General features: G+C 46.5%; 1 protein-coding gene across 1 annotated transcript; it reads right to left on the bottom strand.

The window, feature by feature from the left end:
- Positions 1 to 2,870: 2,870 nt before the first annotated feature.
- On the bottom strand, positions 2,871 to 14,176 carry LOC134405912 (vomeronasal type-2 receptor 26-like). The gene is made up of 5 exons (XM_063137163.1): positions 14,022 to 14,176; positions 12,310 to 12,601; positions 10,338 to 11,162; positions 7,737 to 7,863; positions 2,871 to 3,772 (listed from the first exon to the last, which is right to left on the bottom strand). The coding sequence occupies exons 1-5, from the start codon at positions 14,174 to 14,176 to the stop codon at positions 2,871 to 2,873; spliced, it is 2,301 nt and encodes a 766-aa protein (XP_062993233.1).
- Between the last annotated feature and the right edge of the window lie 1,106 nt (positions 14,177 to 15,282).

Below are 15,282 nucleotides of genomic sequence, written 5' to 3'. Positions count from 1 at the left end.
AGAAACAACCACCTTCCCATGACTTAGGGAAAAACGCCAAGATTTGGATTGCATGCCTGAATAACCCACAAAACGTAATTTCACAGACTTGGCTTCACCTTTGGACCTTTTGGACTTTGGGATATGCACGTATGCCCAAGACCCCCATGTTCTCAAGTGAGACAAATCTGGCTTTGAACCAAAAAGAAGACAGTAAGGCGAACTGCCTGTAACCCTGCTCCAGGTTCTATTACACAGATAGTTTGCGGTTAAAAATGCTTCTCCCCACAAATCTTGCTCAGCGTTTGCATCAGCCATGAGAGAATCTTTCTTCATTTGAAGTACTCCAATTCTTCTCTCAACTGACCCATTTTGAAAAGGAGTTTGAGGATCTATTAACCTGTGTGTGATTCCTGTTTTCTTAAACCACTTACAGAACCCTCCAGAGACAAACTCACCCCCACGGTCCGACTGCACGGAAATAATGGGCTTGTTAAAGAACTTTTCCGCCCAAGTTTTCCAATCCTTAAAAGTTTCAAAAGCTTCTGATTTTCGCTTCAGTAAATAACACCAACTAAAGCGTGTGTAATCATCCAGAATTACAAGCATTTAACTGGATCCCCCTTGTGTAGGCGTGAATGGCCCTACCAAGTCAATAAACACCAATTCAAAAGGCTTTTGTGACACCCTGTCACTTTTTTTGCAGATGTTCTGCACCCGGGATTTGGTCTGATGACAGATTGAACAATCCAAGAAATTTTTACAGTTTTGCAAGCTTAACCCTGTACACACTTGAGGCATGTGACTTAACACTTTAAAACTTGCATGACCTAGACGCCTGTGCAACTCATGAACACAATTTTTATGGTCTGGCACGTTACCAGTTTGTGCCACCCTTTCTTTACCTGCACCCATGTAGAACAGTCCATTTTTAACATGTCCCAGTGCCACTTTTTGTCCATCCTTAATCACTTGGCACTCATCCTTCTGAAACGTAACAACGTATCCTTCAGACGTTAGAGCACTAACAGAAAGGAGACAAAAATCTAAATCTGGAACATACAGAACCTGTTCACACTCCTTTTGCAGACATGGAACGTAGCAACAGCCAATTCCTTCCACCCTCGACGTTCGTCCATCTGCAAGCATGATTGACTTCACCTTGCTTGGTTCCAACTTCCGAAACGCCTCTGGATTATTAGAAATTGTTCTGGACGACGCAGAATCAATCAGCCAAACCTCTTGGGCCTCGTTACACCTCACTGTGGCCGAGACAAATGCATTCGAGCATTCCTTCACCTCTCGAGCCTGTGTAACTCCCTTCTTCTTTTTACAGAAGCGTTTGATATGGCCCGACTGCTTACAAAAGAAACACTTTTTTACTGCAACTGCGGCTCTCTCCATTCCGTCGCCTTGGAAACTCTTATCTTTCTGCATTCTTTCTCCGCTGCCAAGGGCTGACTGCTTAACCCTTTCCTGGCAGTTTTCCTCCTTCCTGGAAAGACGCCGTTTCTCTTCTTGAAGCAAACGACCCGTCAAATAATGAAGAGTGAGTTCATCAGTCTTCATACTTTCCAGACTGGTTGTCAGAACGTCCCAGCTTTGAGGCAACGACCCCAAAATCAGGTAGCACTTATGCTCTTCCGTAAAAATGATTCCGACCTTCTGCAACTGGACAAATAGAGATCTCACCTGTTGGAGATGATTTGCCAAACTTCCAGCCTCCTCCAACTTTAACCGATACAGCTCTCTGGTGAGGCTCAGCCGTGTGCTTGCCGACGCACGCACATAAATCTGTCTCAGCGCATTCCAGCTGTCTCTTGCCGTCTCATCTCTGGTGATATGGACAATTTGCGAGTCCTCCATACTCAAGACAATGTTTGCTTTGGCCCTTTCATTCTGCTCTTCCCACACTTGTGCTCCTTGAGCAGTCTGACCAGCCGGCCTCGGGACACTCACGACGTTCCAACATCTGTCCCGCTTCAAAAACATTTCCATCTTGAATGACCACGTTAAGTAATTTCTCTCATTCAGCCATTCCACCGGAATACTGGATGCCATCTGAACCTGGGCCATCCTCACCGGCTGGGCTGGAGCGCGACTCACACTGGATACAGACCCGTCTGAGCTCGATGAACTGCCTGAGCTAGACTCCGTCTTTCCCTCCAGCGTTCCTTTGCTCTCAAGCTTTCCAGCAACCAAAAATTATGCCTTCCAGACTTTCTCTGGGCCCATAACCTATCGTGGTAATTGCTTACCCAAAAAATTTAGCAGAGTGCGGATAGCAGCAGCAGCGTGGAGCTGAAAATGGTTTCAGCTTGGAGTTAAGAACAAAAAAGAAGCACTCACGGTCTTTGGTCAGTAAGAAACTTTACTGACACTAAATAAATTACTTACAGAATAAATGGTCATATATACAGTCCTTTCACCAACAGTACAGCAACGTAGCAGCAGTAATAAATCATCAGTAAGATCACATCAGCAGTATAACAGCAGTCTGATAATGTCATAGCAGTAAGAAGCCTTACAACATGGACTTCTTAAATACACTTTTCTCCTTGGCCCAATTAACCAATAGTCTCTTCATCTTGTACTTCTCGTACCGCACGTAGGCCAGGGAAGAATCTGCTTCATACTGGACTTCTCCTGGCAGAGACAATCTGGCCAAGGACATCTTTTTAACTCTTTAGAGTCCTTTTCCTTCTGTGGGTAAAAAACTAACCCCAACATCAATGTCCTAAATCTAAGCCCTCTGGTGATAGACAGAGATGATAGGTGAATTCTGTAACATGAGTTGAACACGGTTGTCTGATATCTTTTAAAATTACCCCCACTGCCTCAATGCATTGGACACCAGGGAAGTAATATATTGAACTGTAAAGTTTGATGCTCTAATTCTTTCTCCCCATTATCAGTTCCCTGTTGTTCAGCTCAGGCTTGAAGAGAAGAATGTAACATTTTGGAGAGAAGATACAGCCTAACAATCCAGCACTAGAAGCTAAGATAGAGAAGATCTCCACTGCGACCATGTATTCGCCCTTGGTGCTCAGGTAGGCTGGAAAAAATGACAACCAAACACTGCAGAACATCAGCATACTAAAGGTGATAAATTTGGATTCATTAAAGGTGTCTGGCAAATGCCTAGCTAAGAAAGCCACGGAAAAGCTGATGATGGACAATAGTGCCATGTAGCCTAGGACAAGATAAAACATGATGGCAGAACCTACATGACATTGCATAGTGATTTCTTCAGGGACTGACTGCATGTCTAAATCCAGGAATGGGGGAGAGGTTGTGAGCCACACAACACAAATGCCAACTTGAATGAGGGAGCAAGAAAGAATAATGGAGGTGGCCAGCCTTTTTCCCACCCACTTCCTCATGGTAGACCCTGGCTTGTTGGCCATGAAAGCTACAACCACAGTGATGGTTTTGGCCAACACACATGAAACAGCCACTGAGAAGATCAAACCAAAAACTGGTTGTTGAAGAAGGCAAGTCAGTTTCTCAGGCTTTCCGAGGAACAACAAAGAAGAGAGGAAGCAAAGCAGGAGAGAGATGAGGAGAGTGTAAGTGAGGCCCCGATTGTTGGCTTTGACTATGGGGGTATCCCTGTGCTTAATAAAGGTGTGCAGCACCAAGACTGTGATCAAGGAAAAAGAAATAGCAATGGAAGCTAAACTTTTCCCTAAGGGTTCTTCAAAGGACAGGAAGCTTATGACTTTTGGGATGCATTCATCTTGGTCTTTGTTTGGATATAGATGTTCTGGGCATTCAGAGCAGTCATCAGGGCCTGAAAAAGAAAGAAATGGGTTCTCATCTGAATGCTGAGTTATGTGAACTTAGGGCTTTGCTAGACGAGGCCTTAGCACACCTTGAGACCCGGTTTCCCTGATGACGCACAGGGGAATCTGGGCCCAGGCCGCACTGCGGCCTCCTCTAACGTGCCATAAGCAAGTCGCTTATGGCACGCCTTTTTCGCAGCCCCGGCCTCAGGCTGGAGCTGCAAAACGTCTAGCTACTTCCATGGCTTTTTGCGGCTACTCGTTTACTCTCGAGTAGCGCCAGAAAGCCGCAGACCTGGCACAGCGCTCATACGAGCGCTGTGCCCATCCTGCCGGGGGTGTGTGTGTGATCTGGGGGGGATATGGGGGAGGAAAGGCCGGACCGGCAGGAGAGGGGAGGGCGGGGGGCGACGAACAGGAGATCGCGAAGGGGGACGGAGGGCGACGAACAGGAGATCGCGAGGGAGGGCGGGGGACGACGAACAGGAGATCGCGAGGGAGGGCGGATGGGGTGGGTTACATAAAAAAAAACCTTACCTTCTCCGGAGTCTTTAGGCCGCACCTGGCCCCTTTAAACTAAAAAAAAATGGCGGATGCTGCAGGGCTTGCGTCGTCCCTGCGCGTCCGGCATCTGGAAGCTGAGGCGGCGCGCGTTAACGTTAGTGTGCCTTGGCCCCGCCTCCCTGCCGGAATAAGCCGGCAGGTCTAGCAAAGCCCTTAGTTATGTGAACCCTTTCCACCACTAACTTCATTTGATTTTATCAGTTCTTCTGCAGAAAACTATCTTATGGTTTGAAATTCTGAGTTTGTCTTGTCCGCAATTACTTTGGTATACTAGAGGGATACTCCCAAATCCCCAAAGTCGTTACAGTACATGCACATGGTGGGAGTTCCCTCTTCCAGTGTGTTGAAGGACATTAATCTTAGGGCTCAACTACACCAAGCAGCATAGTCCACTATGAAAGCAGTATGAACATGGTATATGAAATAGGCATGTGCTCCACTCCGATTAGGAGCGTAGAAGCAGTAGCGGATTGGCCTGCTCCGCCTTACCCAGAGGTGGAGTAGAAGTGGACCGCGGACCCCTAGAAGCAAGGCGAAGAGAAGCGGCCATTTTTCGGAGCTCCTAGTTCAGGCAGAGCGCTCCAATCGCCATCTTCAAACATTTCGCCCATAGGATTGCATTGCGGAAAACAATCAGGGATAACTGGGTTGATTTTTAAGCTATCGTTCTGAAAATTCTTGTGCACAGAGAGTCGTGGATGGGGGTCATTTTGAGACTACTCTCACCTCTCTGCGTGGTGTGGGTCGCACGCTAGAATTTTTGGAAAAATCGGCGGGAAAAATACCTTTTCCAAAGGGCTGAGGGGCAGAGTCAGCTCCCAGTCATGATCACATGATCCCAAAGTTAGAGGAGGGCATAGGCAAAACGGGTAACTTGGGATTCTGGGAAACTTCTCTTTCTTCATCTGAACGGACTTTTCCCAGTGTTTTTTAACACAGTAGCCCCACCAATGCACAAACACAACCTGAAATCATATACTAAGCCAAGAATAAGAGATAGAAACACAGCACTGCTACCCACCCTAACTTTGGGGAACAACTGAAAAGATGTGGTGCAAGGGGATGAGCTCCCCTAGGGCATCTCATTGTGGACGTGCCCCCACTCTCTCCTGCACTGGAAGGCCATTAGAGCCTTCCAAAGAGAGTAAAACGGTGGAGCAATGCCTATCATGAGTCGAAGTCAGTGTTTACTTCTTAGTGGTGGAGCGATGCCTATTATGAGTTGAAGTGAGCATTTACTTCTCAAGCTCAGAGCTGTTGGTGAAGCAATGGCTTTCTTGAGCTGAACTGGCAGCTGCTTCCCCTTCCCCCGGGCACGACCCCCTATTGCTGGTAAAAGACAGATATAGCCTTTTTAAAAAAATTCTTCTTGCTGTTTATTGAGCAACAATAATGTGCAAATTGATGGAGCTATCGGAAGGGGTGTGAATGGGGTGTTGGATTTTCATAAATTCCCCCCAAATCAGGGGATGATGGGACTGCCTTGAGTCTTGGCGTGCATGTGTATCCCTGGATAAGCTGTCATGGTGGCAAGTTTGAGGTTTCTAACGTGCAAATTGACGGAGCTATCGAAAGGGGTGTGAATTAGGGTTATGGGTGGTGCGTTAGAGGTTAGAGCCCCGCCAAAAATCAGGGGATGATGGGACTGCCTTGAGTCTTGGAGTGCATGTGTATCCCTGGATAAGCTGTCATGGTGGCGAATTTGAGGTTTCGAACATGCAAATTGACGGAGCTATCGAAAGGGGTGTGAATGGGGTGTTGGATTTTCATAAATTCCCCAAAAATCAGGGGATGATGGGAATGCCTTGAGTCTTGGCGTGCATGTTTATCACTTGATAAGCTGTCATGGTGGCATGTTTGAGGTTTCAAACATGCAAATTGATGGAGCTATCGAAAGGGGTGTGAATGGGGTGCCCGATTTTCAAAAATTCCCCAAAAATCAGGGGATGATGGGATTGCTTTGAAACTTGGCGTGCGTGTGTATACCCCCATGAGGTGTCATGGTACCAAACGTGAGGTTTCTAACTTGAACAGAAAAAAAGTTGAATATTTTTTTAGCTTTCAATGCAAGCCTATGGGGAAAAAAACGGAGCTCCGTTCCGGATCCGGAGCTCCGAGCGGAGCGGAGCGGAAGTGGGCGGAGCGGGGGTGGGCGAAGCGGCCCGCTCTGAAAATCGCGGATCTGCAAGTGAAGCGGAGCGGGGGGTCCGTGCACACCCCTAATATGAAAGGCAGGAGCCACACTACTGCTTTATAGTGTAATTGAAGTGCACTGACAACTGTTGGGGCCCATGACACATCTACACCAAGCAGGATATAACACTACAAATGTGGTCTGAAAGCGGTATATGGTATGTGTCATGGCAATAGTTCTCAGTGCACTTCAATACCACTATAAAGAATTAGTAGGGATGTGCTCCGCTTCTAATCGGATCGGAGAAGCAGTAGCAGAGCGGGGGGCTTCGCCTGCCCTTAAGGCGGAGGTGAAGAGGATTGGGGGGCCGGCGGAGCGTGGCGAAGAGGATCGAGGTGAAGGCGGATCCTTCGCCTCGATTCGGAGCTCCGCCAGAAAGGTAAGTGGGGTTTACCGGGCCCTGCTGCTGTCGCTGTCGCCCATGCGGCGACAGCAGCAGGGCCCGGTAACGCCCCCCGCCCTCCTCTCCCTTACCTGCCTCCGTCCGCGGTCCATCAGCATCTCCAATTGAGCCTGTGGTTCCAGCAGGAAGTCTGGGCCGCACGGCCCAGACTTCCTGGTGGAACCACGGGCTCAATTGATGATGGTGACGGACCGCGGACGGAGGCAGGTAAGGCCCCCCTCCCTCTTGGTCCCTTACCGGGCTCTGCCGCCGTCGCCGCATGGGCGGCGATGGCGGCAGGGCCTGGTAACCCCCCCCCCCCCCGCCCTCCTCTCCCTTACCTGCCTCCGTCCGGGGTCTGTCAGTGTCTCCAATTGAGCCCGTGGTTCCAGCAGGAAGTCTGGGCCGCACTTGCGGCCCAGACTTCCTGGTGGAACCACGGGTTCAATTGAAGATGGCGATGGACCACAGACGGAGGCAGGTAAGGCCCCCCTCCTCCTTACCGGGCTCTTCCGCCGTCGCCGCATGGGCAGTGATGGTGGCAGGGCCCGGTAACCCCCCCTATGGGGGGGGGACCGGAGCTCCAATCCGGATCCGGAGCTCTGAGTGGAGTGGAGTGGGCACAGACGGAGTGGGGGCGGGGTGGAGCGGGCCGATCCGAAAATGGCAGATCTTAAAGTGAAGCGGAGTGGGGGGTCCGTGCACACCCCTAAGAATTAGTATGGCTTTTGCTTTTTATACACTGCTTTCATACCGCTTTCATAGTGGGATATCCTGCTGGGTGTAGATGAGCCCTTAGTTACTGTTATACATGGTGCATCATATCACCTACTAGTTTGATTTGAAATCTTCCCTTTTGGACATCGATTACAATCGTAACAGCAAAACTTCTTCCCTTCCACCTTTGTCTTCCGATATCCAGGTTGGCAGGAATCACTACAGACAGAAATTGGCAGGATCTGTATTTAAAGATGTACAGGAATTCTGATGAGAGTGTACAATAGGTGTCAGCTGGTATACAAATAAACTGGTGATCATTTGGAATGGAAAAGTGCAGATAATAGTGAATGCAACAGTCAACCAGAACTTTCCAGATCATTTGAGCAATCCAGTCGTGAAAGTGATATTTCTTATTTCTGACTTATAATGATGGCCCCACCAAGAATATTTAATATCATAAAATCCACACCTGATTATAGCCGCTGTGCCAAACAATCATGTCCTTATTAATGGTGAATTCTTCTCCTTCAAGACCATTGGGATAAACCCATCCAATTTTAACTTTAAGGAAGGAGCTGTTTGGAAATGTAACCAAGTTTGTAATATCAAATCCCCCTTGTATTTCCCTGTTATCATTCAAAGATATTTTTTCTCCAGCGGAGTTGTTAAATGAAAAGTGTTGAAGAAATTGGTGGAGCTAGTTGAGAGGGAAAGAGGGAGAGAGAGAGAAAATATTGTTTGCTTAATATAAAAAAATAATCAAAACATCTTAACCTGTTAATATGGAGAACAATCCAGACATTGCCCATTGCTAGATGAGGAGTTAGCGCGGTATGAGGCCCGGTGTCCCTCATAGAAACATAGAATAGCAGAGTTGGAAGGGGCCTACAAGGCCATCGAGTCCAACCCCCTGCCCAGCACTCCAGCCTATCAAGATCACTTTGAAGTTTGTTTCTGTCTTCCAGGGTATTAGCTATCCCACCCAATTTTGTGTCATCTGCAAATTTGATCAGCGTTCCCTGCACCTCCTCATCCAAATCATTAATAAAAATGTTGAAGAGCACTGGGCCCAGGACTGAGCCCTGTGGCACCCCACTCGTTGCCTCTCCCCAGTTTGAGAAGGTTCCATTGATAAGTACTCCGATTCTCTGCATCCAGATGATGCACAGGGGATCCCAGGGTCAGGCCGGGCTAAGTCCTCCCTTGACCCGGGATAACCGAATGTGGTTATGGCCCAGCTTTTCTGCAGCCCCGGGCTGAGGCCAGGGCTGCAGAAGGTCTAGCAGGGTCCATGGCTTTTCCTGGCTGCTCGCTTACTCGTGAGTAGCCGGGAGAAGCCGCGGACTGGGCACACCATTCCATAGGAGCGCTGTGTCCATCGGGAGAGGGGGATCATGGGGGGGGGGAGGTGGGGGCCGGGGGAAAGAGTGGACATGGCAGGAGAGAGGGGGGAGAAGAATGGGGATAGGGCATGGCAAGCGGGGATGGGTATGGTGAGCGGGGATGGGCATGGTGGATGGGGGGGAGAAGAATTGGGACAGGGCATTGTGAGCGGGGGGAAGAAGAACGGGGACAAGGCATGGTGAGCGGGGGGTAGAAGAACGGGTACAGGGCATGGCTCGCGGGGGGAGAAGAAAAGGGACAGGGCATGGCGAGCGGGGATGGGCATGGCGGATGGGGACAGGACATGGCAGATGGGGGAGAAGAACAGGGACAGAGCATGGCGGACGGGGGAAGAAGAACAAGGACAGGGCATGGCTAGCGGGGGTGAGAAGAATGGGGACAGGGCATGGTGAGCGGGGATAGGCATGGCGGATGGGGGTGAGAAGAACGGGGACAGGGCATGATGGACGGGAGGAAGAAGAACAGGGACAGGGCATGGCGGACGGGACAGAACATGGCGGATGGGGGGAAGAAGAATGTGGACAGGGCATGGCGAGCGGGGGGGAGAAGAATGGGAACGGCATGGCGGGTGGGGACAGGGCATGGCGAGCGGGGAGAGGACAGGTGAGCCAGTGGGCTGGGGGGCATCAGGCATTGTGGGGGGAGGAAATGAGGGGCAGGGGGAGTTGGGTAACCCTTTATTTATTTATTTTTAAAAAAACTTCTTACCTTTCCGTTGGTGTGCTCCTGCGGACATGGCCCTTAAGTCCTAAAAACACTGGACAACGTGACGGGGCTTTCCCTTACCCTGTCGCATGTTACGTCTAGAAAAGGGCGACAGCGCGCGCTAGCTGTAGCGCAGCGTCGCTCCTACTTCCCACCGGATTATCTGGTAGGTCTAGCAAGGCCCTTAGTCACATGTAGAGTAAATCTACTAAAATCAATAGGACAAGTCAGAGATGACAAAAACTTTTAATGTTTTCACCAAGGCCGTAGCTTGACCCAAGGTTTATCCTAGGATTGTCCTGGGGTTGAACCTGTTCAACTAAGTGCCACACAGGGTATCCAGCGCTCAGGCAGGGAAGATGATCCCAGGATAATCCTAAGTCTACTCTAAGGATGACTAGGGCTGAATTCCACCCATTCTTTTATGCACAAATATCCACTCTGAAAAAATGTTTTTGTAATTTTCTTATTTTGTAGGTTGCAATCACAGAATACCCTGAACACAGCACGGAGAGTGTATGTGACCCCATTCACCAATTATTTGGGAAACAAGTGCTACCTGCCAAGGTTGCAGATTCTTTAGTTCAACACTTTTGGCACCCACCATTCCTCTGTGGTTGGCCCGAGATGAGCAAAGGGCATGTAAAGCGTGTGCTGCAGCATAAGCTGCATTATAAATACTGTAGCTGTGGCCGGTCATGGGCATTTCAAAAGCATGCGCAGGGAGGTTCTCCAGCCTCTCCTCCCCAGTGCATCTTCCAGAGACCTTGTAAGGTACCAGGGGATCTGGGAAAGAACAGTCAAATGCTTGTTCCCAGAACAGCTCCAGAAAGTCATCTGCTTTTGACCAATCAGGTTTTAGCATCTGTAGAAACTTCTCAAACCCAAAAAGTTCATTTGAGTGAATCTTGAAGTATATGGCGCCTTGGAACACTTGCAAATTGGAATCCCGGCTTACATCTGCTAGTATAAAATCAATCTGGGCTGTTATAATCCATACCTTTCCAACAAATATATTTTCCTTATGTTCAGGAATTCCTATTTCATATAAATGATAATATATATACATTAAGGTATATATTTCACCATAGATGACAAATATTTTAGATTTCCCAAAATTGATAAGCCTATAATAATTATTGGCTTTAAAATCTCCTATAGTTGGTTTAACGTTAATATTTCCTCGGGCAGGGATTGGTATTGTGAAGTCTGAACAGATTCCATTCTCGGAAAGCAATGGCTCAAAGTCCTGCAGGAAACGTTCTCCTTGATCATCATCCACCACAAAGAGCCCAACCCACGTCCATCCGAAGTACTTAAACAAGCTGATAATTCCCTTATACTGGTGGAATTCACTTGGAACCATGCGGTAAAAAGAGGGGAACTGCATCATTTCACTCTCTGCATGGGCATATGAGCCATAGGTGAGCTGAAAGAATTGTCATCATCATCATCAGCAGCAGCAGCAGCAGCTTCACAACCACCATCACCATCTGTGCTACTAGTATGCTATAATATGAGCAAAATAATAAATTCATCAAATATTATTGAAGCCACAATCAGACTGGGGATAAGTGAGAATCATGAATTCATCCAGAATATTAGGTCCCATTTAAAAACAACAACTCTTAGTTATTTTTTAATGAAATATATATGCATCTCTATTATTATTATTATTATTATTATTATTATTATTATTATTATTTATTTATATAGCACCATCGATGTACATGGTGCTGTACAGATAACACAGTAAATAGCAAGACCCTGCCGCATAGGCTTACAATCTAATAAAGTTGTAGTAAACAATAAGGAGGGAGAGAGAATGCAAACAGGCACAGGGAAGTGTAAACAGGCACTGGGAAGGGTGAAGCTAACAGTATAGAGTCAGAACAAACTCAAAGTTTAAAAGCTATAGGGAAAAGAAAAGTTTTTAGCTGTGTTTTAAAAGCTGTGATTGAGTTGGTAGTTCTCAGGTGTTCTGGAAGATCATTCCAGGCATGAGGGGCAGCAGAGGAAAATGGACGAAGCCGAGCAAGGGAAGTAGAGACCCTTGGGCAGGCAAGAAGCATGGCATCAGAGGAGCGAAGAGCACGGGCGGGGCAATAGTGTGAGATGAGAGAGGAGAGATAAGCAGGAGCTAGACCGTGAAAAGCTTTGAAGGTCAACAGGAGAAGTTTATATTGGATTCTGGAATGAATTGGGAGCCAATGAAGAGATTTCAGAAGCGGAGTGACATGGTCAGAGCGGCGGGCCAGGAAGATGATCTTAGCGGCAGAGTGGTGGACAGAGACCAGCGGACTGATGTGAGATGAGGGGAGGCCAGAGAGGAGGAGGTTGCAGTAGTCCAACCGAGAGATAACCAGTGCGTGAACGAGAGTCTTGGCAGAAGAGACAGACAAAAATGGTCGAATAGATCGTAGATTCCTGACTCTTATCCTTAAAAAAGTGGTGGGAGCAAAGTGTCAGTGGTGAAGGGCAGTTGTCCTTCCCAGTTCTACCTCTCTCCCATTTGCTGCCCCAACTGCTCCCATTGCTAGCCTGTAGAGATGTTGACCCCCAAGAAAAGGTCTTACCTGTGGAATCTTGTAGATATTTAATAGTTTTGCCATGTGTAGTGAGGCATCAAAGGCAAGTGCCCCAATGATGGCTATTAGTTTTTTGTTGGCATCACATTCATAGTTGGGGACAAATCTGTGGGATTTGAAGAGAAGGTCCAGGGTGGTACGATAGGTCATCTGAGCATCGTTGTAGCTGTCATAGATGTGGAATCCAAGTGTGACATTCGGTAAGATCTTGGGATTCTTATTGATCTCATTGACAGCAAAATCCAAGGCCAAGATGTGCTGGTAGAACTTTGTCACCACCCTGCAAATCAAGACAAACAGCCTTTCATTGGAGAATTCTACTACACAAAAATTCTAATTGTATTTCTGCTTGGGCCTGATGGGTGTTGGAATCCAGCAACATTTGGAATGACACAGCTCCTCCACCCATGCTTCAGCATCTGTGCATTAAATCCATGCTGCACATGACAATAATGCTGGTGTTCACGTTCCAGTTTGCCTTTAACTATGAAATCAGGCCACCATACATTTTTTAAAAAACAAACAAAATCATTGCTAATTTTAAGAGCACATTACGAGAGCAAGTTAAGAAGTAATTTTCAGTTAAGAAAGGATTATGAGAAAAAAATGTGAGATTGTGGGAAAGGAGTGCAGAAAATTTAATTTGATGAAATGGTATTTATTATTATTATTATTATTATTATTATTATTATTATTATTATTATTATTATCAATTACATTTATATACCACCCCATAGCTGAAGCTCTCTGGACAGTTTACAAAAGTTAAAAACAGTGAACAATAGGAAAAAGGAAGTACAGAGCTATACAAGAGGGGGAAAGGTGTAGAAGTTAACCAGGTGAGAAAAAGTCCTGGATTTGTGTACATAACCGAAAAGAGAATAATGGGGAATCAAGGAAAAGGCATAGTAAGCAATGTAATGTCTAGGAGGCATTAACTTCTACCATTTAAATGCCTAGAAGGTGTTCTATTTCTAATACAGATAACTACATGTGGAGTATTGAGTGGCTCACGTTTTCTACATGTTATCACATCACTGACAGATGAGTATATGTGGTCTATTGCTCCCAAATGGAACATCACATTCTTTGGCTGTAAGGTTCATCATTTAGAGAAAGACGTTGGACCTCCAGTTAAACGTATCCTCACCTCACAGTTGGACAGCTCCAGATCAGAGATCCAGGCAGCCAGACCCCCTAATCCAGGATATTGTAAACTTTAAGAATCTCAAGCAGAACATTCTGTTCTATTCCCACCCAATTGTTCCCTCCCCGCCCCCTGCCGCAGGTGATCCTCATCATTGTCCCTGTTCAGATGAAACACGAAGCCATGGTGATTAAGCACTGTCTAGTACTGACATCTACACTGATGAGTATTTTTATACAATTTTTGGCTGCTGCTTTATTTTTATTTTTTAGATTTTTATGTTTTCTTGCTTGTTAGACTTAACCTGATTATTATTATTATTATTTAAAGTAAAAACTTTTTCTTCTCCTAATTTTTCAAATTTCAATATAGTTTGTAATGTCTTCAAGTGGTGACACACATCCTGAGGAATTATTGCATTTAGAAGGAGAATATATAAGCATATATGTCAAGTGTCAATCTTTTAAATGAAATTGGTATTTTGTGTTTGAGGTTTATGATCTGGCCAAATTGAAATGAAGCAGAAAGAAGGAGGAGGAGGAGAAATTCTTACATTCTGGATTCAGAGAACTCCTGCCAAGGACATTCCTTGAAATTAAATGCTGGGGAAAACGAAGCAATCTGAGAAACCATCCCACCGATAATGAAGTCCCCTGACTGATGTGACTCAAATGCAAGAGGGGCAGGATCAATAGTGAGACAATTCATTGTATCCACTTCACACACCCAATGGAGAAGTAGCAGCAACAACAGTAACACTGGAAATCCACTATTTTGATGCCAAGCCTTCCCTCTGGATGCAAACCGTCCTGCATCCATCTTCAGTTTATGCTTGGATTCAGGAGGCTACCTTGGCTGGCACCAGATTTTGCCAATGTACTATGTAGTTGGAGACTTCTCTGCCTTCTCTATAGTAGCAACATGGTTACAAATGCCAACAGAGATTAGAAGCCTGGCCTAGAAAAGGGGGAGGAAAAGCAACCATTGGAGATCAAAGTGACAGAGCCCTGCCTGCCTCTTGCCCTCAATGGCACATGTGGAGGGCTATTTGTAGCATGTTTCATGACAGTTTTCAGCTTTCTAAAAACCCATTGGACCTGGGGAAAACAAATTACAGTGGTTTCGTAATGACAGGGAAGATAATCATTTCTTTTCTATGAGTGGCAACATGGTTCACAAACATATTTTTTTCAATTCTGAGAAAAGTTTGATTTGCTCATTAGTGGGACAAAAAACAGATGGGTTTAACGTATCAGTCATGAGGAAACAGCAGAAGTTATTTCTGGCCATCAGATGAAGTCATCAGCTTGGTGTAATGTTTCCTGGTGAAATGAAGCCCACACTGCAGCTCCATTTTTTTTAAAAAAAAAAATAGTTGTAATCAAATAGGGGTGTGCACGGACCCCCCGATCCGCTTCTCTTCCAGATTCACAACTTCCGGATTGGGTCCGCTCCACTCCACTCCACTCCGCCTTTGGTCCGCTCCGCTTCGCTGCGAAGCTCCGGATCCGGATCGGAGCTCCGCTGTCCCCCTCCATAGCCTTGCATTGAAACCCAAAAAAGCCTACAACTTTTTTTCTGTTAATGTTAGAAACCTCAAACTAGGCACCATGATAGCTTATCCATGTATACACATGCATGCCAAGCCTCAAGCAAATCCAAGCATCCCCTGGTTTTCGGGGAATTGTTGAATATCTTTCACCCCATTTGCAGACATGGGATTTACTCCTACATTTTGACAGATAAAAACTTCAAAGCAGGCACCCTCATAGTTGCCATCTAGATCCACGTTCATGGCATGTTTCAAGTAAATC

This window comes from Elgaria multicarinata, chromosome 11 (genome assembly GCF_023053635.1).
Source record: "Elgaria multicarinata webbii isolate HBS135686 ecotype San Diego chromosome 11, rElgMul1.1.pri, whole genome shotgun sequence".
Classification (NCBI taxonomy): Eukaryota; Metazoa; Chordata; class Lepidosauria; order Squamata; family Anguidae; genus Elgaria; species Elgaria multicarinata.
The sequence above is the reverse complement of the archived record's forward strand: the minus strand, read 5'-3'. Positions and strand labels throughout refer to the sequence as shown.